The following is a 27,188-nucleotide window of genomic DNA, read 5'->3' as shown; positions in this document are numbered from 1 at the left end:
TGTCATTTCATGTTTGTTTTTACTTCGACATGATCAGTGATGAAGCCACGGGTGGACGTGCGTCACTCAAGGCAGTCTCCTCAAATGGATTGCAAGAATACATATGCAAGCGAATGCTAAGCTTTCCTTCCAAAGATCGTGCACTTAATATGCACCATATACGCGATGATCGGAACGTGTCACGTCTGCGGATCCAAAAAAAATCGTGCGAGTCAATTTCACGCCATGTGTCAAGGAGTCACGCCATGTAGTTGCAGTTTGTTGTAGCTGTAGGTTATCTTTTCTTCCTTGAGTTGTTTGTATTTCCTGCGCTGTCTGACGAAAACAGATAGCAGAACTTTAACCAGCGTAAGCGTAAATATCCACCAATGTGAAACGCTCGCTCGGGGGTCAAGGTCAAAAGGGTCAGAAGCGCTCGCCGCTCCCCGCTGTCTCCCCCCGGTGCCGCTGGCACCAGCCGCGAGCCCCCCGTCGTGGCGCGCCGGCCCGTCTTTGGAGAGCGGTTCCGGCCGCGCTAGTTGCGCAGTATCTGCCAGCTTCGGCCAGGCTGGGTGCGCACTGTCCGCCGGTTTCGGCCAGGCTGGGTGCGCACTCTCCGCCGGCTCCGACCGGGCTGGGTGCGCACTCTCCGCCAGCTCCGGCCAGCCCAGTTGCGCAGTGTTCTCAGAAGCCGGCGGCGTGGCGCGTCCCACGTGGCGAGGAACTCCGTGGAGAACAGGAGAACCAGCGCCGGGCGCTACCCAGCTGCGGAGTCGGTGGGGGCTGCACGGGATGGTTCAGTTGGCACGTGCGGCCGGCGCCCGGAGACCGAGCCGGACACGGCGCCCAGCGGGGGACGCTAGCGGAGGCTGCCCGGGCTGACGGTCGAAGGTGGAGACATAGGTCCTCCCCGGCCAGGGACGGAGGGAGAGCTGCGCGGGAGACTAATGGGGTGCGAATTTGAGCTGTTCTCTGCATCTCGACCTCGCCCCCGAGTGTACTTCCAGGTCGGGGAGAGTTCTCCGGGGATGTTCTCATCAGCTGCGCTGTGTCTTTGGTTGGTCACTGGGTGCCGTGATTTCTTCGTGACCAGTGTCGGTGTTTATATTCCGTGACTACGCTTCCCGACTGTAATCGGTGACGATTGAAGGCTCTCGGTCCGAGTGCGCAGGTACGAGTGTGCGGGATGAATTCCGCTTCCCCGAATCCATGGAATAAGGCACAGCCTCTATTTGACGAAAACCCACTGTGGTTCTCAGCGTGCTGCTGGAAATGGGCCATGGGGCCCCTCCAGCAGGGAAGCACACCCATGGATTAGCTCCATCTAACTTTCTCACATGTAGAGAGATGGAGCTGACATATTTAAACACCACGTGGTGACCTTCGTTGTGGTGTTAACGTGGTGTTGGTGACAATACCACAATAGCGTAGTAGTGGTAACGTGGTAAGGGAACTTTGACATTTTATGCCTTTGGTATGGAGGCGATAAACGAGTGGCATTGTCTCTTTTGCTTTTGAGTAGCCCGTTAATGGCGAATTTCTGTCACTCACTAAGTTTTGAAGTGGGACAGAGCACAGCGAGACACCGCACATTTCAACGGAGGATGTCTCGAAGACCGGGTACAAGCTGACTGGCAAAGAGAAATGGACTGAATGTGCAGAGCAATTGTGGCAGGGTTGTGTCTTTTTGTTGAGCGCACTAGGATGATTAAATGGTTTTTAAAGCCATAAAAGAACGTTTTAAAATAATATAAATAAAGGCATGCCGTACATTCCGGGTATCACCACTTAATGTCGCTGACATGTTATCTTTTTGGAGCAAAGCAACATAAAAAGTGGCATGAATTACGAAAGGAAAAGCCTGTCACATTTTTAGACGTGTGGCGGCTGCTCCAGTGACGGATCTTTCTGTACTCCGGGCCCGTCACCATGCTCTACCAGGTCATTGTGATTCTGTGTTTTCTCTTCTTCTTTATTTGTATTGTCGGACAGTGACTGAGTTCCTCGAATCAGTTGAGCTGTGCGTCTCACCCTTGATTATGCTCTGTGGCTGTGCTCCGTGAGTGTGCTTTGTTGCTGCGCTCCGTGACTGTGCTCTGTTGCTGTGCTCCGTGACGCTTGTCCGTAACTGTGTCCTGCGCTTTTTGCGTGGCCGTGAACGCCCCGGCATGTGTGCTGACCCGTAGCATACCGACCGGCGGGGCCACCTCCCCCGAGACCCACCGGAAAAGCTGTGCTGCATGGAGTAACCTCAGTTCGTATGAGTGTAAAATGCAAACATTTTCGCTAAGAAGAGAGCACTTGTCATCATTCGCTCCCGCTGTGTACCCAGGGCCAGACCGCGTCGCTCACTGGTAGAGTTCATTTGGCGCAGGGTAATCACCATCCAGTTGGGAACACCCTGCTGGTGGTTGAGGAGATAACGTGGACCAGTCGTGCTCGAGATATGCAGTAATGCCTCGATATCGGCCAGTTGACACTAGAAAAAAGGAAATCGCGTGGATTGATAGCTGTTGTCGGTCGCTGGCATCGTGGGCCAGGCGGCAGTGAATGGTGAGGCGGCCAAAAGCCTGATACGGATCCTGGTGCACATGGCTTTTGAGCGCACGCGCGATGCAGTGACGCATACCAGGTAGGCCGATGGGGGTTTTACCGCTCGTGTATGAAACTACAGGCCACTTGTCTTCGTGACACAGGTATTGGACGCGGCTGCCATATGATGTCACGCGTTGATGCCACGTTAGATCGCCTTATGACGGGATGGTAACGTGACCAAAGATAACGCATAGATCTCTTATAATCGGGCTTAATCCTTGCAGTCCCTTGCAATCACAGCATAGCTTAATGAAACTCTGAAGCTGCCGGTGTTGTGCGCTCAGGGGCTTCGGCGGGAGCCAGTGGCGGCTCGCTCTATTGCAGTACCGTTCACTGGCTCAAACTACACATGCGACAAAAGAACCGTACGTCTTGAGGGCTAGAGCGTATTGCGGGATGGCTCAAAATGCCAACTCCAAGTTGGTTATTTCATGCCGCTGAGTCTGTGTATCGCACGCGTACCATGTGCGAGCAGCCGCCTCTTTAAGTCGTCGACCAAAGTCTGGAAAAGGACTGGAGTCTTTCCAAACTTGTCTTTGGATCATGGCTGGGTGCTCATCCACCCAGGCGGGTCTTTTATTTGTTTTATGCTTCTTGTGGCTGTCTGCCGATGCGAAGCTTAGTATGAAAATATGTCACGAGACCACACGCATAGTTTGGCAACGCGGATGCGGAAGATCTTCTGTTGCTGCTGGAATTTACCGAGGACAGAGGCGGCTCGGGCCAGCGCCTTTGGCCGCCGATGCCGGCAGGGGTGGCCCCACTAAGGGGTCATTACTCATGGCCGCAGGGGCCGCCCTAAGACCCGACCTTCTGGTCGTTGTTTAGTGTGGCGGCGTTGCTGTAATAAGCCGCGTCCCACCGGGTTATTGACCGCACTTTTGGGGCTTGAAAAGCGGATGTTAGAAGCCCCTGTACCATGGTGAGCTGTTCCATTGCCGGGCGTTGGGAGCATGCGTCCGCTGGCATTGTTGTATGCTCATTTGCTCTTTCATAAATGGTGATGCTGTGGCAGGTTGTGAAGTCATACACGAACATTTCGCCTTTGTTCACTGGCAGCTACAGGGGAAAACGAGGGGACTTGGCGCTCCCAAGCCGTGCAGGAAGCAGAACCTTTACCTCTGTAGCTTTGACAGTCGTGCAGTTGGTGCTGTGCTCGTAAGCTGCCCCTCCGAATATTTGATCTGGCATCCGCTTTTGCCTCGCTGCATAAAGCAAACCACCTCGGGGAGCAATAATAGCTGGATGCACGATACCGAGCTCTGTTTGCTTCCTCTGGTATTTACGCATCTCCTGCTTCCTTTGTCTTTGGGTGCCTATTTCTGTCTTGGCTGCCTGCTATTTGCACACACGCGTCTGGAATAGATGTATCATCCCAACTCATATGCTTTCAAGAAAGCCGGATAAATAACGCAATAGCATTTCAAACTCCGTGAACAAAGAGCGTGGGAGCATCGACTCTACGGGAGTGGCGGAGTAGGGAGCTGCATGTGCTCTTTGAACGGGAGAGAACTCCCGAGATCACGCATTGGTTTCATTTCATCACGTCTGTAGCGCTAGCAGCGTCGTCACCGTGCTCTTGCGAATGAGGTCAGGGAATCCATGGGCGTGGCCATCCTTATCACTCCCACGTCACAATAATGCTGATATGTTTTTCCAATGCGTCCCGCATTTCAGCTTAATAAGCTGAAATGCGGCACATAAGCCCCCGGGTACAGGTGCGCCAATTACTTGAGTTATCAGCGGGCCTGAGTAGCTTGCGGCCTTTCTCGCTGCTTGATCCGCACGGAAAACAAGTAAGCCGTGCTGATCTCCCCGTAATTTGAACGGCGTCGCTCTCCCGCGCGACAGGCGAGCATGCTGGCGGGCCGCCAGCCGAGCGCGCCGCCGGCCGGGCGCGCGCGCCTCTGTGGGGGGGGGGGGGGGGCCGTCGGCCGGGCGCGCGTACCTCTGCGGCCGGCCGCCAGCTTGCCCTCAGCCACCCCAGCCTGGCGGGCCGACCCCGCGCGACCAGGCCAGACCCCGCGCGACCCGGCCAGACCCGCCGGCTCTGGCCTACTTGCGGGCTCGGGCCGGCCCGCGGGCTCGGGCCGTCCCCACGCGGCCCGGCCGGACCCCGCACGACCCGGGCAGACCCCGCGCGACCCGGGCAGACCCGCCGGCTCGGGCCGGCCCCGCGCGACCCGGGCAGACCCGCCGACTCGGGCCCACCCCGCGCGGCTCGGGCCGACCCGCCGGCCGCCTCGAGGCCCGGCCGCGCGGCTCACCTCAGCGTCCCGTCCGGCAGAGACGCTCGTGAAGCGCCGTGCACGGTCGCGCCGCTATTGATTGCGCTGCGAGTGCCGCCGAGTGCGCTCCATTTGCCGCGGCGCTCGTTGGCCGCCGCCGTCGCCGCCGACCCTGTCCGGCCGGCGGGCCCCTAATGGTGGCGCCGCGGCCCTGCCGGCCACCTCCCGCTGCTGGGCGGCGCTGAAAGGCGACCCGGGAGCAGTGACGTCACTACCACTTCGGCGGCGAGGGAGTGAGTGGCGCCTGAAGACGTGAGAAATTGGACGTAATTGACGGAGCTGAGTTTGTAATTCCCTTTACGGGAGCTGTCAGATGTGGGCGCACGTGCCGCGGCACTGCGACGTCGACGGCATGTGACGCGCACGGTCTCGTCGTCGGCGTCGGCGGCATGCGACATCGCAATTTATTTTCTCGCTGGTACGAAGCCGTGGATTTTCTCCGCGGTCACCGTCGCTCGCTCACTGCAGTCGCATTCGCACGAGCGCTGAAAGCAGCCCGCATTATCTCAGCTTACTTCTGCGCCGTTTATTGCCCGTCGGGTCGCCAGTGCCCATGCGGCTGGCGCCTGCCATCGTGACGGTCGGCCAGGGCGGCCGGCGCTGGACGCCGCCGCCCCGGGCGTGCGCGAAGAGCCGGCCAGGCCGCCGCCGGTCCGATCGGTCTTCGATACGCTCGGGTGGCCTGGCGACGCCGCGCCTCACGGGCCGTCGACCCCGGCGCGCGAGCGAGAGGTCACGGCGCCGTCTGCTGATGGGCGGGGTCGGTTCCGCACGGGTGGGAGTCGGCAGCGTCGGTCTCGCGATGGGCGGCGCTGCTTGGCGTTAGTAGAATCGACAGGCAAGTTTTGTCCAGCCCCGCGTTGTGACCTCGCCGGCTCCGTACAGTGGGGCGGTGCTTCTTGGGTCTAGCCCGCACAGAACTCAATCCGAATTCAGGTTTCGGACACAGTGTCGCCGGCTAGCGTTTTGTTAAGGGCTGGTCGGCCATTGTATCGTGAGCGACCATTGTGGTCAAGTGAAGCATGGAAACCGATGGCCGACCACGTTACGGGCCGGTAACAAGCCCTCCCTCGGATGAAGCTGTTTCGATTGGCTCAGTCCTGTGCCGTTGGCGAAAGCTGCGTTTTCGGATCTATGTCTGCCGCGATCGCCAGGGTAAAATTGGAGTTAGCGACGGTCTGTAACGGCCACCCGTCTCAATTGTCAAGGCGTGTCAGTCGACGTGCGTGAATGGACGACAGCGTCCGCGTGCGATAATTCGATAGAGACGAAGCTTTGGAATAGTTGCCCGTCCCGCATGACGAAGACTAAATTTGCCATGCACCTTGGCGCATAGTAGAAAAGGGCCGTGTAAAAGCGCATTTGTGCACGTTGCCCACGTGCTAGAGACACCTTCGGTCAGCGAATTTAGGCGGTGCCACGATGCGATGCGATGATGCGTACGACACGATGCCATGCGTACCGTATCCGGCACGTTGTGTGTCTGAGCTGGCGACAGTTTGTAACGGTTCTTCCGTGACAGTGTGTGGCGGCTCGTCCGCGACAGTTTGTGGCGGCTCGTCTGTGATAGTTTGTGGCGGCTCGTCAGCGACAGTTTGTGGCGGCTCGTACGTGACAGTTGGTGGCGGCTTGTCCACGACGGTTTTTGACGACTCGCTCGTGACAGTTTGTGACGGCTCGTCCGTGATAGTTTGTGGCGACTCGTCCGTGACAGTTTGTGGCGGCCCGCCCGCGACAGTTTGTGACGGCTCGTCCGCGACCGTTTGTGACGGCTCGTCCGCGCGGGGAGTGGCCATGGTCGCCGCGCCGCTGCCGTGCCCCGCGCACCCAAGCGCCGTCCCGGATATTCGACACGCCGCGCGGCCGCCGTCGGACGTAACGAAGGTAGAGCCTCTCCAGACGGCGGCTTCGCGTGTCGTCAGGGCTTGATGGTCGGAAAACAGCGCCCGGTCGTCGGGCGCCGCGCCGTCCGGTCGCCCGGCGCGCTGTGTGGCTTCGGTCGTGGCCTGCTGGCGCCGGGGCCGGCCCAGCGGGTGGACGCGCTCGCTGGCGGTATGCAAAGCGACGTATATTACAATACCGCTCCGGGACGCGATGCATGATAATGGAAGCTGCTTTCGAGCGCTCTGCATCGGAGTAAGCCGCCCTTACGCGAGACGCTCTGGGCGCTAGGCATCTGCGGCGTTGTGTCGGGCGTAGCGGCGGCGATCGACCCGTCGGCGGTGTGCACACGAGCTGCCTGCGGTGGGTTCAGCGCCGCTTATCGCCCTGCGCCGCCTGCATTGAGACGTTCTCCGCCGAGCGGCCGCCGCCGTACGGCCTCCGGCTGCAGCGGCAGGTCTGTTGGCTCAGCTTGATACCGTTCTCGCAGCTCTCCTTTCAGCGTGTCCGATGCGTGCGTGAGAACAGACAGGCCGTGTTGTTTGCCCAGCGCCGTTGTTTGACGACGCGGCCGGGGTTTTAGTGGGCGGTGTGCGTGGGGCGGCGCGGCTCGAAGCCGACCGCAATTAACGAGGCGCACGCTGTTTACGTCCCGTGGGCGGTATGGCTTTGGAGCTAGAGCTTGCGCGTGGCGCCGGCGGGTGGCGAGGAGCGAGCGCTGCGACCGTCCGACGGCCCTTTCCCGCCGGCCGGTCACAGGTCATCACTGCGGGCTGGTCACCGGTCACCACCGGTCACCACTGGTCACCACCCGTCACCACTCGGTCACCGCTCGGGCGACGGCTTCGAGGGTGACGCTCGAGCGGCCGGTGCAGCGACGCGTCTCCGAATCGCTGCGCGGGAGACTGCTGACGACTGACGCCCGTGTCGGCAGCACGCGGCCGAGCGCCACCTCGTACGACAGCCCCACCCGGTGACCGCGTCAGCCCGTATTGTGTCCGCCGAGCGTGAGGCACGGCGTCGTTCGGCGCGTGGTCCCGGCGGGCTCGTCCGGCGCGCCGGCGCCGTTCCCGGGAGTCGGCACCGGCGTCGGCGTGCTCCGTATTAATTTCCCTGCCGAGCACCCTTTAGCGCGGCCGTTCAGCCCGCGTCCGCCGAACCGGCGGAAACTCGGAAACTTAATTACTGGCCGGCTTCCGGGAAACGACGGAAGCTCTCGAAGCAGGACCTGATGGGATACCATTCTTTGGCGGATCTCGTCCGGGGGGCGCACTATACCTGCGAAATTGGGATGAGTGTCGTCTCATATTCGCTTGTTCCAGCGGGTGGCAACGTCGTTGCGTTTGCATTGTCTCGAGCGCGGTGATTTGGCTAGACACGCGAAGGCCTTGCCGTGTACAGGTGCATGCCCACCGGCTCCTCTAGAAGTATGTTAGGGACTCTATAAGGTGCAGGCTGATTCAGGTGTGAGCAAGTAGGCGCCTGCCGACCTGTGCTTAGCAAAGCGCAGCGATTTTAATGTCACTTACCTAAACTGGACCCGCCGGCTCGTTATAGTGGCCCGCCGGTGTGGTACCTGGCCGCGCCGGCTTATCACGTTGCAGACAGCTGCGGCACTCTTCCTGATTCGCGTAGTCCGGTTTTTGTCAGCCGTCTGCTTTCGTCGATAAGTCCGCCGCGTTTTGACTGGAGCAGTATTTGCTGCAAAGGAGGTCAGTAGGCGGCAGCCGTAGCGGCCCGCGGTGTGCTCCCGACGCGCGGAGTCCCGCATGGCCTCGCGGGGTCGCTGGCCCGGCAGTGACAGGCGCTGACTGTACCGGGACGGTGAGACGTCGGTCCGGTGGTCCAGACCGACGCCAGGACACGACCCACGCTGGAGATGAGCCCCACCAGTGGGGCTGCCTCCAGCAGACCCGGCCGCATGGCTGCCTGCTGCGCCCCCCCCCCCCCCCCCCTGCTCTCCCAAGGGACCCAGCCACTTACCTTCTTACCTCCCCCTCCAGAAACCCTTCCCTTGGAGACCCGGCAAGTAGGGCAGGTGAAGGTGGCCACGTTGTCGGCCCACTCGACCCGCGGTGATGACGTGCTTGCATCTATCGCGATGATTGGCGTGATTAAGGACCAGCACCATGATGATTCATCTTCGAAATGGTAGTTGCGGAGTAGTCAATGACTCTTTTCAAACTGCTCCATTGATTGCTGTCTATGACAGACACGCTTCGGCTCGGCGGACTGTACTCGTTCATGTCTGTCCACACACGGCAGCCGAGAGTTCTGCGACCGCTGTCTGTTTTGCTGTCGCCGCTATCAGCGTGCAGTACAGTGCGCCGCACGGACAGTTCGGAAACCAAATAGCCAGTCAGTAATGATCGCTGAAAAGCCAACCGCGCGTGGGGAAATACGTGTCGATTTTGAAGGCGGTGATGCCACATTTGGTGCCCTGAATCCTGTGTACCCCCTGACCTTTTGACCTAGTCCACGAATGTTATCCCCAGCTTTGTAATGCGGCCGCGGCAGAGCACAGTGTTACGGCATGGTGTGATGCGGGGTACTAACGCGTGCAGCCGTCACCGAGTGTTCGGCGCTAGCTCTGTGTCTGCCCTGAGGAGCAGCATTAGTGGTGGCTGTCCTTAGATCGCCAGTCGGTCCGAAATGGCAACGGGCGCGGTGCGTTTACGCCGTCTGTTGATGAACAGAGCGCCGGGGTCGTAAACTTCGGTCTCTCGCAAAATGGGCTACCGCAAATCGGGCGGTTTGCGCCATTTCCGACGTGAGGGGGCCATCGGCTCCTATCAGCCGCCTTGTCGTTACCTGGCGCGGCTGGTTCTCATGGGACGGGACCCCGCGGGTGCGGAATCGACTGCTTCACATTCCCGTAACGAAATGGTTCTGTTACGTGGTCGATTGGATCGCCCTCCCCTCGTCTAAAATACGGCATCGGATTCCGGAATCCCCATAAAGGTTGGGAACGTATCGGAAATGGCCACATATCAGAAATTGAGGATCACGATTATCTCCAGCTTGGTTTGGTTTGGATTTGGCTTCAGATGCATTTGCATTCGCGGATTCATGCATCTGAACTCGTGCAAATTTTTTAAGACACAAACCGCTTCGCTTTGTTCACACGTGCGAGCGAAATCTGGATGCCTCTGATGATTGTAAACCACAGAGACACAGGAACGTCAGCCCGTGCCCGTGCGGCGGCCGCGACAGCCCGTGCGGCGGCCGCGACAATCCCGTGCGGCGGGCCGCGACAGCCCGTGCGGCGGCCGCGACAAGCCCGTGCGGCGGCCGCGACAAGCACGGCGGCTGGCCGCGACAAGCCTCGACCCCCGAGTGGCGAGCTCCGGCCGGCTGTCGCCGGGCGCCCGCGTGCCGCGCCAGGTGCGCAGCGCCGCCCTGTGCCCGCCGGCGCCTGACCCGCGCCCTCCGGTTCCAGATGAGGACCAGTGTCGCCCGGTGCCGGCCAACCTGGGCAGCGTGCCACGCACCGACCACCTGCCCGGTCAGCGGCACCGCTGGAACACCAACGAGGTAAGGCCCAGCCGCGCCACGGCGGCACGCGTCGCCGGCGGCGCCGGCACCGTCGACTGGCGTCTTACACCACCCACCAGGGACACGGGCCTTCCCCTCCCCTGACCACCACCTGACAACTTTGTGAAAGCTTTGATGCATATTGAAATACGCGCAAATTCAGTGGCTGTGGTAGGTATGTGAAAACAAGTTGGCGAAATCCTGTATACGCCTTGTAGCACTGACGCCTGACGATACTGATGTTTGACGGCACACAGACGTCTCACTCGGGGGGCCGCGCACGCCCGGCGGCATGCCAATGTATGATGTCACACCGGCTTCTGACGCCTGTTTGATGTCTGTCACACTGGTGTCTGGCGCCACGTGGACGTCCGATGTCACACTGGCGTCTGGTGGCGCGCTGATGTGGGAGAACACGCTGACTTACGACGTCGCACCGACGCCTGACGTCGCGCTGAGGGCATCCTGAGGCACTGACGCCGCGCGGACGTCTGACGTCACACTGGCGTCTGACGTCACCGTGCGGCACTGGCCCTAGTGGCCCGGGGCGCCTTTTGCAAGCTTATAGCGGGTTTTCAAAGGGGTGCTATGGGGAATGGGAAAGGGACGGCGTGGTCGAGAAAGGGGCGGTATGGCCGAGGAAGGGACGGACGGAAGGGAGGAAGGGAAGAGACAGACCAACCGACGGTGGACGGTGACCAATCGTGCCAGCTTCCGGCAGCGTCGCTCCGTGCGCATCTCTGAGCTAGCCGTGCTCGGCCCCAAGGTCGTCCGTCCGGTTCAGCCTCATAGGCGTGTGTTGTATTCATGGAGCTGGCGTTTCCGACTTCCACAGCGCGGCGAGTCGGCCGACGACGAATGGTTCTTCCGCCATCGCTCTTCTGTTTGGCGTCGGCACTCGGGCCGATAGGGGTGGCGGTCGGCGCGGCAGCTATTCTGGGTGTTTCCAGCTCGTGGCAGTCAACTCTGGATGGATGAGCGCGGCATGGTGTGAATGGTGTCCCGCGTCGAGTCTATTTCGGGTTGACTGTGCTGCGAGGAGCTTCGAGTTGGACAGTTCTAAGGCGGTGGTGTCTTGGTCGGCGAGCGCTGCTTCAGTCTGGCTTGTTTGATTTAGCCTTCGCTTTGAGATACCAAGCTCAAAGCATCCTCTGATGGGTTTCGTGCGCTGAAACACTTGTTGTCTTTTTCTTGGATTGATTGCAAGCAATTTAATGGCGGTGCACTATTTACCAAACGATCTGGAGCCATCCTTTGCATTGGACCACGGGTCTCATTCATGCATGTTTATGAGAATCGGAGGACTTATTGCTGGAAGCCCTCTAGCCAGAAGCAGTCGGCGGCTGAGGAGCGTGCTTGCTGGCACACGGTACATGTAATGACGCCCATTCGTCAACCCATATAGCTCGCATTTTCATCCGCATTCGAGCGCCACTCATAACAGTTCGTGACGCTGTGAGCACGAGGCTATGGGTCAAATAACCAGCACGAAACGGCGGCAGAAATCAGCAGTGGCCAAGCCTGCGGTGTTTGGAGCTTGTGCCGGTCCTGAGTTCCGGCCCTCGCGATTCGCAGTCCAGAGTCAAGCCGCCAGAGGCCGCGACGCTGTTCTCCGACGTCAGCTACATTCGCACGGAATGCCCGCCTTCGCAGCGCGATTGATGAGGCCGAGCGGGGCGTGCCCGTTATCGTCGCAGTTATTGCGGGACATCTGGACAATTTGTCCGCGGCCGGCATTGTCTGCGGCTGGCGCTGTGGCGTGTGTGAACGTCAGCAACCGCCGGCTATGTCGGCGAATGTATGTGTGGTGACGACGCTGTCCGGCGGCGACGGTGTCTTGGTAGGTCTGGAGTTGTTCTTTTAGTAGCGAGAGAAAGCGATGCTGTGTAATCAACGTCATCCGTAGAAACGGACGGATGATTCGTGCGCCTCCAGCGGTCCTGCAAATACTCCGCGGATGGAAGTTCGGTAGACGAAACAATCCGACTGACGGAGGACAATCCAAGAAGCGAACCAGCAGGGAAACGGAGAGACGGACATGCGCACAGACGGCCCGACAGACTGTACATAAAGCAGAGTGTTGCGTTGCCACAATCATCTCTTACCGTGCAGGGGCCATTCCTCATCTTCATACTCTTTTCTTATCTGGTCTGCATTTCAAACAGGAGTCCTAAGGGAAACATAACTCTCTCCGAGGGCTGATGTGCGCATAGTATTAGCTTAAATTTCAGCGGGCGTTTTCGGCTCAAAGCTTCGGCGCCCGTGCGTGGCGCCGGTACAGTCCGGTCGATAGCCCGTCCTTCTCTTCATGGTCGGCTGCGTAGGCCCTGCATTTGATCACTAAGGCGTGCTCTGAGTGTCTCTGAGAAAGGCTCGCCCTGGCTCGGCGACAGCGATGAAAGATGCGAGACAATCTGTGGCGCGTTAGAGTCGAGCACCGCCGCTGTCACGAAGATAACGAATGGGCATTCCATGACGCCACGTGATAGAAATGGTTATAACATGCAGGCAGAAAAGCTTGTCCACATCAGGGTGTGGCGACTGCACGTTCAAGTCACGGGAAGTGGGGGAGGAGGCACCACACCAGTGCGTCGAACATGCATTCACAGAGAGGTGCCGGCGTGCAGGCTTTCGGCACTTTCGAGAATTGGATGCACTCTGGTTTGGTGAATCCTGAGTCGGGATGCCAGATGTGACTGTCCATGCTCCATGACAGATGGGACTGGCCCACTAACAGAATTCCAAATAACATTGTAATTTATGGCCAGTTCACAATTACCTTAGGTATGATGCTGATAGCAGGACTGCATCACTTCGCTGTTAGCCTACTGAAGGTTTAATGTCATTGGGGAAAAATACTACATGCACCTTACAAATAAAGAGCGTGTTACGTAGCAATTTACGGCGTTTCCAACATAGCAAGGGCGCGCTAAACCTGTCTGCTTGCATGCGCTTAAGGTTGTGTTTACTTTGTGCTCGGGTGAGGCGTAAGCCAGTACATTTCATGAAAATGTTAAGGAAAAATCCGAATATTCTCTCTTACTCCTGGGCATGTTCACATAGTGGAAATAGTGAAATACGCATGTTGTCTTCGTTCTGCACATATGCGCCCATGCATTGGATCAACCTTCACGCACATAAATCAGACGGACAGTACATGACGTCGTTACAGAATATTCCGCAAAATATCTAAAGAAACAAGATGTTTACATGCCATGTCCGTGCACAAGGCCACATCCACATAAGGTCCTTAATTTTGCCATCTCTGGAGACAGATTTATGAGTACTCGTTTCATGACACCTCTGTACACGCGGTTCGACCCGTGCCGGATTAGGTCTGGATTTATGACAAATACCAACGACCTAAATTGAGCAGATTGCTGGCCGCAAGTGAGGCCTGGGGAAAAGATTAGGCAGGAGCGAGTTGAAAGGAGCATTGCAGGGGCAAATAGGTACAAAGGTCAACTCCCATTATTTTCCTTCATCTCATACTTCCTGCATAGCTGGTCAATTACATGAGTATAACATGGATCATCTTACGGTCTCGTAGCTTACGGTCTCGGCGGTTGCCCACATGTATTGTTCGTATCGATAGCTTTTGGCATACCTTTAGTACAACTGGCTTCATATTTTCCTTGCTGCACGAATTTCATGTTAGTTGGCATGTAATGTTTTTAACGCATCGTAATGGAGCTCCGTACTTTTGGGGGCACCGGATCCTTATTGTTTGTACCGGCTCCTTAGCAGTGGACCCAGTTTCCTCACAGATCGTTAGCACAAAGGCAGAAGAACACAGCAACAACTGCGTGCAGTACACAAAATTAGGATATCAGAACTGCGTGTCAAAATGTGCCATTTTATTTTCCTCAACGTGGTTTGATCAATTGAGTTTTGTAAATCTGTCTCAAAATTGACTGATGACGTGCTACCTTCTGTTCCTGCCTGTGAGGTTCCGAAACATTTTAGACCGGTATCAAAAATTCGTGTTTGCAAATACCACGGAGGAATATTTCTGTTCAGCGGCAAAACCCATGCGCCCTCTTCGGCGCAAACTAAACCTCAGCGCCTGCTCCTCTGCCTTGTTTTCAGTGGCCGGAAAACGCGGACGCTTCCGGGCAGTTGGGCTTGAGACTGTGCGCGCCCGCGAGCGTTTCACACGCACCAGCGACGTTTGGCGCGAGTGAAAGTGGTTTTTGAAATGCTTCTGGTTTCCGTGTCGGCCATTGCCAGCGGTGTGAGACAGACTGCACCGCAGTTAACCGCGGTGGCCCAGTCAGGGCGAGTAGCGCTCGTCCCGAAACCGGTTACACAGCAGCGAAGACTGACGACAGTTGACAGTTCTGGCGGAAGTGGCCGTTTCGCCGGGCACGTTGTAGCGTAGCAGGTCACGCGGGCTGACCTGGCGTTCTCTTTCCCCGCTCTCGTGCAGTTACGTACCCCTCTATTCAGCCGCTCCTGTGCCTATTAGTTACGCCTTTTGGGAACGTAATTTTCCGTGAACACAGCGCTTGGCCTGCGGTGCTCCATGCGTAGCGCATCTAACTGCTCAGAACGGTAACAGCCGTCGGTCAATGATTGGGAGGGAGGCTGCGGGCCGAGCTATCCTTACATGAAACGATGTGCATCTTTAGTCGTCCGTTGTGTAGCGTGGAAGCTATTCTGAGTTGCATCTTCGGAGCCAAAGGCTGCAATTTGCACCTATCCATACAACGCGTTAACGACTTTTGGAATGCGTTCGTCCCAATCGCCATAACAGTAAATCACGGGAGTTGTTTAAAACGCCGAGTTAAAGTGCCGAACCTGTTAAGGCTGCTAATTGACATTGATGCCAGTAGTCTGTCAATTTTCTAGTCCTGTTGTGGTAAATAGCGTGCGAAGACTGTATCAATGAACCGTTCATGCTTTCACGAGGGGCCCATGTGTAAGTTCATGGAAGGAACCCACTGGTACAGGATCTTAAAAGCGTCTGGTTCCCTTAGCCTAGGATTTGGCGTCTTGTGCATGACAACTGATAGCTTTGACGTCTGTTGTCACTCCGCTCGTACCATGCCGAACAAAGCTTGCTACCAATCCCCGCAACAGCGTTTCAAGTATTGGTTGCCTTCAAGTCAAAATTGAAACGTTTTGCTCACATGTTCTTTTGTGGTTTACCTACGTCGCTCTTAGCTCCGATGAGTACCAAATTAGAGTTAAAAGTTCGGATGGAAAATTATATTTTAGCGAGGTCTTTGTTGAAGTGGCAAATCAATCAGTCTCGTCAGTCGTTAAGGTTTAGGTGTATATCACTGTTTTCACAGCTGTTCGTGAATTGTTTATGATGTTCGTAGTTGTATGACGAAACCTGAGATTTTTTGCTTCAATATTAACTCAAAGGGTGATTAGTAGCGCTTTTATGTCGGCATCAGATTAGTGGTTTTATTTAATCGTTTAAGAAAGTGCTCTAACAAACAGGAAGCGGAGAGTATGAGCTCGTTTCGTTTTATGTTGGATGGCTTGATGCCAAAATATGACGTCTTTATGTCACCGGAATACCACCGCCCTAGGTGTAACTAGGTGAGTGGATTAAACTTGTGTTCAGAAAACCGGACCTTGTTCCCCCAGGCATGATCACGCATCGTTTGCAAGCTCATGTTGTGCACCATCTAAACTGTATCTGTTGGCACTCATCGACACCACGGTCGCGCGCCGCGCTGTGAGTTTGTTATCTCAGCCCGATACTCCCGCCCGATCTCTAGAGCTCTCGCGATCGACTGAAGCTCCAAATTTATGCGCCGCTCGCGCTGGCAGCCGGGTCGGCCGGAGCGCTGGGAGTGCCGCCGCGGCAGGCACTCCCGGCGCCGGTCCGCGGGCCGTCTCTGACTGGAGCCTCGCTTTTTCAGGAGATCGCCGGGATCCTAATCAACTTTGAGTCTCACAATGAATGGCTCTCCAAAGAAGTGAAGATAAGGTGAGTGCTTTTGTGTGGCGGACGCGCGGCCGGGCCGAGGGCCGCTCGGCGGTGGTTCGCCGCTCACAAAGGCGGCCTCGGGCGGCGGTGAGTGCCGCACGGGGCCGGCGCCGGCGCCGCGCGCGTGCAGACGTCATCGAGACGGCGTCGCGCCGGGAGTTGGCTCCCGCGGTTGTCGCGCCGGGAGTTGACTCCCGCGGTTGTCGCGCCGGGAGTTGACTCCCGCGGTTGTCGCGCCGGGGGTTGACTCCCGCGGTCGTCGCGCCGGGAGTTGACGCCCCGCTATCGTCGCGCCGGGAGTTGACGCCCCGCGGTCGTCGCGCCGGGAGTTGGCTCCCGCTGTCGTCGCGCCGGGAGTTGGCTCCCGCGGTTGTCGCGCCGGGAGTTGGCTCCCGCGGTTCTGGCGCCGGGAGTTGACTCCCGCGGTCGTCGCGCCGGGAGTTGTCTCCCGCGGTCGTCGCGCCGGGAGTTGACTCCCGCGGTTGTCGCGCCGGGAGTTGGCTCCCGCGGTTGTCGCGCCGGGAGTTGACTCCCGCTGTCGTCGCGCCGGGAGTTGACGCCCCGCTGTCGACGCTGCCGCGGCGTCCGCTGCGGTCGGGGGCGGGGCGGGCGGGGGGCACGTCACGCTGCGGGCCGACGGCTGATCGGTGACGGGTCCGTCTTCGCAGACTGGATAGCATCCCGCCCCGAGTGTCGCGCCCGTCCGCGGTGGACGCTCGGATCAGTCGGACTCAGGACGGCTTTAGTTGGACACGTGTCGCTGTTCAGTATGCTCGCCCGCGTGTTCTGATGCTGATCCTGTCGCGCTAAGCCCGCTTGGCCCGGCTCGGACACGCGCTGAGCCGGCGGGGATGTGAGGTCACGGGCTGAGCCGGCGGGGATGTGAGGTCACGGGCTGAGCCGGCGGGGATGTGAGGTCACGGGCCGAGCCGGCGGGGATGTGAGGTTACAGGCGGGGGGATGTGAGGAACACAGCATTACACAACCCTTTCTTCGCATTTCCGACTAAATGTGCAAATTAATAATTCACCTATTGAAGAGAAAAAAAGAAATAAAATACCTTGGTGTAATCATTGACAAATCTCTTAAGTTTACAAGCCACACTAATTTTGTTGCAAGCATAGTAAGTAGAAATATTGGAATAATAAGTAGGGTTAGGTACTTTATTGATAAAACAACGTCACATCTACTCTATAACACTTTGATTCTTCCTTATCTAAATTACTGTTGCTTGGTTTGGGGCATAAATTATGCTTCTCAACTAGATCGATTGGTAATTTTGCAAAAAAGGGCTGTGCGTCTTATAGAAAATGTGTATCCTCCGCAAAGCTCAGAGCCAATCTTTAAACGATGCAAAATTTTGAAACTCTCGGATAGTGCTAAATCTCAAATGTTAATTGTGATGCACAAATTTTTAACTTCACAGCTCCCTGGATCATTCGATTTAATTTACAATCTCTACGAATCCAATGACATGGATATGAGGCGAGCAAAACATTTAGAACAACCTTTCTCTTATCGTAATTATAGACTATTTACAGCATCCTGCCTTGGCCCTAAGCTGTGGAAGGACATTATGGTTCCATATTTTCCAAGAATAGCTGATATCCCTGTATCGAAAACCATCGTTAAGAACATCATCCGCAAGCATTTCGTGAACACATATTAACGTAACAAACATATTTGAAGACATTGCCATCCTTGTGCTGTACATATCCAACGCACTTCATATTTGACCTCCTTCATGTTTCATAATCAATTTCTGATATAAAGTCATGCACATATACCCAAATTCATGGCGCTGGCTCCGGGAGTTCTCCCAGCAACAAGCTCTGCTTAGCTGGGTGGACTCCCTGGAAATCCAGCCCAAAACCCAGCACAAAAATGACCAGGTAATTGCCCCCTCCGACTTGTGACTGTATAACCCTTACTAACACGGGGAATTGAGTGGTTGTAGATTATTGGGCGGTTGTAGCGGGCTGTCATTAGCTGATTTTGGCTAATGACTACTTTAAACCTTTCATCTATGATTTTTCCCTACCTCTCACATAACACAATTCCCTCGGGTCTGCTCCACCTCCTCGCCTGTTTTTTTAAAGTTTGTTTCATCTTCCTAGCTGGGAGTGCCGCGACTTGATTTTATGTTTTCTGGTGTTAACGCACGGTTTACTGCGTCGCTGGGATTGAGGGAGGGGCACTCCTGGTTACCTGTTCTTGGGTAACGGCGTAGAAAAAAAACGGGCTGATCCGGCGGGGATGTGAGGTCACGGGCTGATCCGGCGGGGATGTGAGGTCACGGGCTGAGTCGGGAGGATGTGAGGTCACGGGCTGAGCCGGCGGAGATGTGAGGTCACGGGCTGAGCCGGGAGGATGTGAGGTCACGGGCTGGGCCGGCGGGGATGTGAGGTCACGGGCTGAGCCGGCGGGGATGTGAGGTCACGGGTTGAGCCGTCGGGGATGTGAGGTCACGGGTTGAGCCGTCGGGGGCTCGAGGGGTCGGCGCTCCGTCACACGCCGGGTCGATCGCGCTCGAGTCCCGTGCTTGGCGTGAATATTTCACCGGTGACGTCGTGGTAACCCGCGTGAGACGTTGCGTCGCTAATGACCGCCGCAGTGGCGCGCGCCTACAAGTCATTCGGCGTGAGCGAGCCTGCCACTTACGCAGACGCCAGTGAGGAGGCCTCGGCCGGCACTGACGCCGTAACAGTGTGCTCTCAAGCCAGGAGGGCTGCCCCCACTAATACGCCAAGTCTCCTTCTAAAAGGTTCTAGTCACCTCGAATCACTAATTGAACTTGGTAAGCAGAATTGAAAGACGAATGAACATGTTATAGGGTTGAGATGTACTTCATCGCATTGCGAGCCTATCTCAACATAGTAAAGCTATCTGGTAACAAGTCCACCTCACTGCTGTCGACGGATGAAAAGGTTTTGACGTCTCTCGGCAGCCTATAAAAAGTCTTTCGCTGCGCCTGCAGGTGCCCGTGGCTCGTTTAACAACATACATATGCGGATCTGTTGGGGTGGCTCATGAAAAACTGATAAAGATGGCGGCGCAATAAAAAGAAAACTCCGTCAGAGCAGAATTTCTTCATCCAATTTTCTCGATCTACATTTCTGGGGAATAAAACGTCATGCCGCCCTCTCCCGGGAACTAAAGATGCAATTCTGAGGTGGCGAGGGAGGTGACTGCACGGCCGGGACGGATCAAATCCAGAAAATATGTGAGTTGCTAGCCAAATGAGAAACTCGTGCTTGTCTGGATTGGCCCGCGCTGTGTTTGGTGAAGTACCGTCCTCCCTGATCACGCCACCGTGTTTTTACACTGATCGCACGTCGGCGTAAGATGCAGCCAGCAACGCCGTTTGATTTTGAGCCACCTGGAACGGACTGAATCGACCGAATAAGGAGGCCAAGTGCTCAGTTGGCTTCACCCACATCCAATGTCCGGCCCGGTGCAGCGTACCTTTGCTCGTGATCCACGGACACAGGTGGCGGGGACATCCCTGTCCGGCGTCTCGCGTGCATCGCTTCACCGGCGCGTCACTCATGACAGGCGCTGTGAGCGGGCCCGAGAGGCTGTGGTGCGTGCGGGCTGCCCGTGCGCATTTGCTTATTGGTCGTGAGATCGTTGCGCGTGCTCTGCGATCCCGGTGTGTCATTGGCCGCTCGCACGCCGCCCGGCGCGTGATGAAGCCGGCCTGCCCCCCCGGGGTGGAGGGGGAGCGGGGGGGGGGGGCGTGGCCGGCTTCGCCTCCCCCTCCCACCCCTGTCCTTGTTTATATCCACTTTTCGGCGCTGTGTGATGTGAGCTGTGCGGTGCCAGCTGCCGCCGGGCGTGGCCCTCGGCTCGGGTGTTCCCGCCGGTCACGTCTACTGCAGCGACACCGTGCGGCAGGGACACTGTAGCGCTGCAGCGACACCTTGCGGCAGTGACACCGTGGCACTGTAGCGACACCGTGCGGCAGGGACACTGTAGCGCTGCAGCGACACCTTGCGGCAGTGACACCGTAGCACTGCAGCGACACCTTGCGGCAGTGACACCGTAGCACTGTAGCGACACCGTGCGGCAGGGACACAGTAGCGCTGTAGCGACACCGTGCAGCAGTGACACAGTAACGCTGTAGCGACACCGTGCGGTAGTGGCACAGTAGCACTGTAGTGACACCGTGCAGCAGTGACACACGTGCGGTAGTGACACCGTGTACCATATCGTGCTTCGGCGCGCTACGTCACGGACCGTCAGCGCGTTGTCTCACAGGCATCGCCGGCGAGGATGAGCTGCGTTCGGCGCCTCTGACGGCTGGTGTTCGGCGTGCGCGAACGTGCCGGGGCGGCCCGCCGGCTGGTGATGTCGGACAGCGTCAGATGCCGCCCATAACCCGTCCATCCGCCGGCGCGCCATGAGCCACCATCCATCACCCGCCGCCGTCAGCCGCGGTCTGGCCGCGCGCGGCGCCGGCGGCCCGTCCTGCACCGGTGCTGGACGTGTCGCCGCCCAACCGGGCAGCGGCGCGGGAGACAGACGACCCGGGCCACACCCCGTCCGCGCGTCACGGGTCACGTGATGGGCGCCACCCGCCGCGCCCTCGCCCCGAACAATGCGTGTCAGCCGCCTGCGGGTGGTCGCCTGGCGCGGCATTGTGCCGGATGGCGGCGTGACCTTTGGAAGGGCGCGTGACCCTGACCGCACGGGCTCGGCTGGAGCTGTGGGTCATCGTCAAAGGATGGGGCCCCGTCATGTCGGCTTGGCTCTTCCTGCGTGGCTTTGTAGTAAACGGCTGACAACATGACGGAGACAGCACTATTTGTTGTTGAAGGGAATGTTCCACATTTGAAGGTAGTAAAGCGAGCGCCAGATATAATGAAATACGCTCACTTATAAATGTTGACATATTTTCAAGTGGAAAAGACTGCTCTAGATAACCCAATTCCTCTACTCAGTAAAGATATTCCTTGATGCGTCACTGCTTAACTGCGTCACCGTGGCTAGCATACGAATGAATAGGAGCCAATTGACGGCCGTTATATATGGAAATCGTGCTCACGAACGCCAGATATGAACGACTTGACGAGCATATTTCTATTGGTCTTGATCGCCGCATGGCGAGTGGAATGACAAGATTTGAATGACGCTATTGTGGCGTCATGGACGCCTGGTTGACCTTGAAATAGCCTGTACGAAATAGTCTGCACATTTCCGTGGACATGTAGCTCAAAAATTGGAGGGATGTGTAGGTCTTGATGAGGGTATGATTGGGAACTACACCAAATGGTATACAAGATGTCTTTTTCAGTTCAAAACCCCATACAAATGTGTGCCGCTGCTCTGACTGTGTCGTGTGCCGCCACCGTGGCTGTATCATGTGCCGCTGTCCTGACTGTGTCATGTGCCGCTGCTCTGACTGTGCAATGTGCCACTGCCCTGGCCTTGTGTGCCGCCGCCCGACTGTGTTGTGTGCCGCTGTCCTGACCGTGTTGTGTGTCAGTCCTGACCGTGTTGTGTGCCGCTGCCCTGACTGTGTTGTGTGTCGCTGCCCTGACTGTGCTGTGTGCCGCTGCCCGACTGTGTTGTGTGCCGCTGCCCTGACTTTGTTGTGTGTCGCTGCCCTGGCCGTGTTGTGTGCCGCTGCCCCGATTGTGTCAGTGCTGCTGCCCTGACTGTATTGTGTGCCGCTGCCCTGACTTGTTGTGAACGGCCCTGACCCTGTCGCGAGCCGCCCGAACTATGCCGTGCGCCGCCGTCCGGACCAGCTCCGGCGTATGGCGTGAGTAGCGCTCCTGTCGTGCCCGCTCTTGGGTTCATATCGCTAATACCGCCGGCGCCCCGTGCGTGTCGCCTGCCGTTGCCGTGTCGCGGAGCGCTGTTGTTCGCCGGCGGCTCGTTTTCGTTGAGCCACGACGGGAGCGGCGTCGCCGCGGCCGTGAGCCCTGTTTGCGGTGTTGATGCGTGTCTATTGCTCTGGATGTGAGGCCCTTGTTGAGGTGCGCCGCGCTGGCTGCTTCAGAGCTCTCACTTTAGGTTTCAAAGCTCCGAAGAGAGGACCTCGTCATAGGAAGATGGTGTAACAGCTGCGCGTTTTGAATTATGCTTTGGTCATATTTCGTCGGCGTTATTTGGCCGCGATGCAGCGCCGCTCGTATATCTTACTTTGCGAATGTAGTCATGTTATCGAGGATCCTGGTCTTATTGTCAGTTTGACAAACATTAAGGCTGGCTTATTTTATGACACGAAAATGTCAGAGTTAGACATTGGAGCGTTTCGCCGCTTTGGGGTGATGTGGTGTCTTTCCACTTTTTGATGCTATCCGAGAATTGGTGTAAGCATACAGGCCAGGCTTTTGTGTACTGGAAGATATAAATAAAGCTGCCAATAATATTCTCTGAACAGACGGTTTTATTTTAGAACTTGAGCGATTGTTACGCAGAAGCGGCCCTGGGATCAGAACCTTCACCAAGCGCGACTTGTCGCAAGGAGCCTGGCCGGGCTGCCGGTGTCGAACAAGTTCAGCTTAACGGACAGCTGGATCGAAAGACACAGCACCTCACACTGTCTCTCCCAACCAGCTGCCAGTGGCCAGTCAGTTGACGAGTTGCCTAAGCGCTGTTTGGGACCGCGATCGCACCGGCCTGGCCCACACTGGTCAGCACGTCCCCGCCCCGCCAGCCGCTCTGCAGGACAGCGGCTCACAGCCACCGCAACCCGCCGGCAGCATCCGATCAGCAGCGGCGGCAGGGTGGACTCCTCATAAAGCCTGGGTGTTGTTCCCGCCTCTGGTGACAACGGCACGCCACACGCTCGCCCGCCGTAGGTCGGGTGCCTGCGTCGGTGGGATGTGTGGCCCGCGGCTGATGCGCTCTGGTTTGCAGGCCTTCCAGCGGGTCTTTGATGCTGTACAGCAGGAAGAAGGTGCGCTACAGGCGAGATGGCTACTGCTGGAAGAAGCGGAAGGATGGCAAAACCACGCGGGAAGATCACATGAAGCTGAAGGTGCAGGGCATCGAGGTGAGCTCGGCGCTGTACAGGCCACTGCCAGCAGCGCTTGCCGCTAGCAGCGGCGTTACCAGGCTTTCTTAAAGGGAGTATCCCACCTTTTTACACTTTTCACTTATTGCTCCATCAGACGCGTACGATTTGATGAGTGTTACCAGTTTTTTTGAAAATCTTCTGAACAGCTCAGAATTTTGATTTGAAGTAGCTGACCCTGTGGAAGAAATCACGTTTGACCCCCCCCCCCCCCCCCCGCTCACCACTATGGAAGTAACACACATCAGCAGTCTTGCTTTTTCCATCGTGTGTGTTGTACAGTGTTAACAGCACACTAATGTGTCAAAGTCTTTGTATAAGAAATACTACGGACGCTTGAAAATCTCTGTTTAGGCGGAGCGATATGCGAACACGAAGCTATTATCCCGCGAATTCGACGAAACGTTTACTATGGCTTCGATTTCTCCCCTGCAGCGTTAACCACAGTGAATAGAGCCACTGCAATGGCCCTATTGTAGCCGCACTTTGACTTATGGTTGGGGGCATCACATGATCCGTATGACGCACTGGTTCAAGCTTTAAGCGATGCGTTTCTCGGTAGCAGGCCCTTACCCGCTGGGCCGATCACGAAGGTTCTTTTATTCACACCAGTAGAGGTTCGCGTGGTTGTTGTCATGACGACCGCAGTCGCGACTTCAGGGAAGAAGGGCAGTGCTGTTACAAAGCGTTGACAGCGCTATCTCGACTAGACAATAATTAAAGCTGATATTACTATGTCTTGACGGTGCTACATTGATGCTACCAAGTGCCATTATTACACGAACTAGTCATGAGGTTTCACTAGAGCATGGTTTTGAAATATGCTCCAAAGATGGGACACTCGCTCTAAGGGAGGGTGGGGCGGAGTTTGTTGGGAACGCTTCACGCCGATTTTCTTTTCCGTCAGCAGCCACCTATGGCAAAAAAATATGGACCTAAGCGTCCCCCCCCCCCCACCTGGCGGATGTGAATCCTTCAGACGTGTCGCGTTGTCTCGTCCCACTGCCGACCGTGCCGTGGCACTGTCCCATGACTTGGCTCCGCGGTTGGTCCGTTACCCACATACTCTAGCCCTGCAGCTCCCGCTATCCGTGGAGAGCGTGGATGTCGCAGCGATGGGAGCCACTCGCCGCAATTAATCCTCCCAGCGGATGGCAAGGTCACATTGATGACCTGCAAACCGAGACAAATGACCATCACACTGTGTATCGCGCTGGGAACGCATGGTCAGAACGCCGCGCGCTGGGGCCGTCACGCCTCCCCGCCGCTTCCCTATATGGTCCGTCCTGTCTCTCACCCAGCGTTTATTGCTCTCGACGTTTAATGGAGCTTGATGGAGCCCCTGCACGATATACTGCAATGTGACGGCCTATGGCATGAGCTACGCGCCGTTGTCAGCAAACTTTCGGGCCCATCGGCCAAGTGTCCTTAAAAGCTATTTAAAAGTCGTAACGTGCTGGAAGTCAGGCCCGCTCATGATGCTGCGATAAATGCCCCTTAAGGTTATTTCATCAGAGTTCACGTAAATGGGGGGTGTGGCCGTCGCTTGCCGTCGCTTGTCGTGACAGTCAGTGGGCTAGCCCGCAGAAATCCCAGAGACCGTGGCGCTCTGAGCCGCTTCCTTTCTTGGCAAAGCGGTTAGCAAATGGCGTATGTGTATGATTTTTTACTGCGTGGGCGCTCTTGATGTCACCTAGGGACAACCTCTGCTACTGGTGCTGCCGAAGGTGGTAGCCAGAGGGCAGTCATGTGTCCGCCCGCTGTTTCTCGCGTTGGAATGCCGAACAAGTTGTCGGAGTTGTGTTGGTTGACTGGTCGATGTTATGGACGTACCGCCGGCGGGCCGCTGGCGATGGTGCCATGACACGTGTCTCGACTTTTGTTAAAGTTGAGACACGTGTCATGACACAACTCCGCCCTACCAAATATCGTCTGTCCTCGTAACAGAACCCCTCTCTGCCAAACATCGTTTGTCCTCGCTGAACGAGTCGTGCCAGCCGCCCTCTCACCGGCGCCTGCTTCGCTGTTGCAGTGCATTTACGGCTGTTACGTCCATTCTGCCATCCTGCCGACGTTCCACCGGCGGTGCTACTGGCTTCTGCAGGTGAGTGTCGCCGGCGGCGCGGCCCTCTCTGGCCCGCGGGCTCTGACGAATGCGCGCGTCCCTTGGACGAACGAGCCCGTGTCCAGCTCAGGCGCCGCGTCAAAAGCATCCTGAGCTCGCTGTAATGGCGCTGGGAGGGCATCGGCGCCGTTACTGCCGCACACCACTTTGGTCAAACGTCCGCTCGACCGTTGGCGCCGCCATCAGCCGTCGCCGCCCGAAGGCGGCGGTCGACGGCGCCGGGCCGCCATCGTGGAGCGGAGCCGGGCCGTGCCGCGGGCTTGCATCGGCATCAGTGACGTGGCTGACCGCGTCGGGCTCCTTTTGTAGCATTCTCCTCCGCCCTCCCGCGCAATCGACCCTTAGCGTGACGCGCAGACGATCTGGCGTTCAAGATCGTGCTGTTTGCGGTCGTTCTGTGTCAGCCAGCACGTGATTATGCTTGATCGCCCGGTGCCGGGCAGTGCTGCCCTCACCGCCGGGCGGCCCGGCGCCGCTCGCGCTGCCCCCGGCCGTCGTTGTCGCTTGGCTTCTGCCCGGTCGCTAGGCCGGCCCCGCCGGTCGAGTCGGCGCCGCCCCTGCCGGCACCGGAGGCCCGTCGCCGAGGCTGTCGACTGCAGCCGGGCGCCGGGCAGCCTCCGCCTATTTCTGGCGGGCCTGCGCCGGCCGCACAGCGGCCGCCGTTGGGCGCGAGAGACAGGTCGCGTCGCTGGCGGCTGGGGGGAGGTCGGCTCAGTGACGGCGGTCGGCTCGCGGTGTCGGCTCAGGCTGGACTGTGTCGGCTCAGTGACGGCCGCCGGCTCGCGGTGTCGGCTCAGGCTGGACGGTGTCGGCTCAGTGACGGCCGCCGGCTCGCGGTGTCGGTTCAGGCTGGACGGTGTCGGCTCAGGCTGGACGGCGTCGGCTCAGGCTGGACGGCGTCGGCTCAGGCTGGACGGCGTCGGCTCAGGCTGGACGGTGTCGGCTCGGGCTGGACGATGTCGGTCCAGGCTGAACGGTGTCGGTCCAGGCTGAACGGTGTCGGCTCAGGCTGGGCGGTGTCAGCTCGGGCTGGACGGCGTCGGCTCAGGCTGGACGATGTCGGCTTAGGCTGGACGATGTCGGCTTAGGCTGGACGATGTCGGCTTAGGCTGGACGGTGTCGGCTCAGGCTGGACCATGTCGGCCCGGGCTGGACGATGTGGGCTTAGGCTGGACGATGTCGGCTTAGGCTGGACGGTGTCAGCTCGGACTGAACGTTGTCGGCTCAGGCTGGACAGTGTCGGCTTAGGCTGGACGGTGTCAGCTCGGGCTGTACGGTGGCGCCGTGCGCCATCGGCGTCAGCCTGCTGCGGGCCTAGACGTACTCAGGTGAGCGGTCAGCGACACCGGACAGCCGAAGCGGCTCAGCTCGAACCGCGTCCGGCGGAGACGCACGCGGGGCTGGGGAACGGGCAACGCTGACGGGCACTTATTTTCCAGCCCCAGGCATATGCCCACTGTTCTGTCCAGCGCATCTTCCCACACTCACGTCAGGTACATCCCTCCATCGCTCAGGTTGGGAAAGCCCCTCCCCTCCCCTGTTTACCTCAGGGCGTTCTTCTACTGTTAAGTCCAGGACGTGCCCTGGGTTATCTTTTGTCCACTCCACGACATCCTCCCACTGTTAAGTGCAGAGCGTCTTCCAGCTGCTCATCTGAGGACGCTGTGCTGCCCAGCCCGGGACGCCACCTCGTGCGCTCAGTCCGGGACCTCCAGCTGCTCATCTGGGGACGCCGCGCTGCCCAGCTCGGGACGCCACCTCATGCGCTCAGTCCGGGACTTCTGCGTCCAATCCGGGGCGTCCCGCGTCGTT

The 27,188-nt window shown here is 57.8% G+C and overlaps 1 protein-coding gene across 1 annotated transcript in view; it reads left to right on the top strand.

Moving 5' to 3' along the window:
• Nucleotides 1–27,188, top strand: part of LOC119110001 (calmodulin-binding transcription activator 2) — a 118,711-nt gene that overhangs the window by 48,489 nt on the left and 43,034 nt on the right. The window contains exons 3-6 of the mRNA XM_037233748.1: nt 10,183–10,277; nt 16,157–16,224; nt 23,095–23,230; nt 25,284–25,355. Of these exons, the coding sequence (XP_037089643.1) occupies nt 10,183–10,277; nt 16,157–16,224; nt 23,095–23,230; nt 25,284–25,355 (371 nt within the window). The remainder of the gene's footprint in view (nt 1–10,182; nt 10,278–16,156; nt 16,225–23,094; nt 23,231–25,283; nt 25,356–27,188) is intronic.

Source organism: Pollicipes pollicipes, unplaced genomic scaffold, assembly GCF_011947565.3.
Source record: "Pollicipes pollicipes isolate AB1234 unplaced genomic scaffold, Ppol_2.1 Scaffold_7231;HRSCAF=8579_pilon_pilon_pilon, whole genome shotgun sequence".
Taxonomy (NCBI): domain Eukaryota; kingdom Metazoa; phylum Arthropoda; class Thecostraca; order Pollicipedomorpha; family Pollicipedidae; genus Pollicipes; species Pollicipes pollicipes.
Note: the sequence above shows the minus strand (reverse complement) of the source record. Positions and strands in the feature narration are given on the sequence as shown.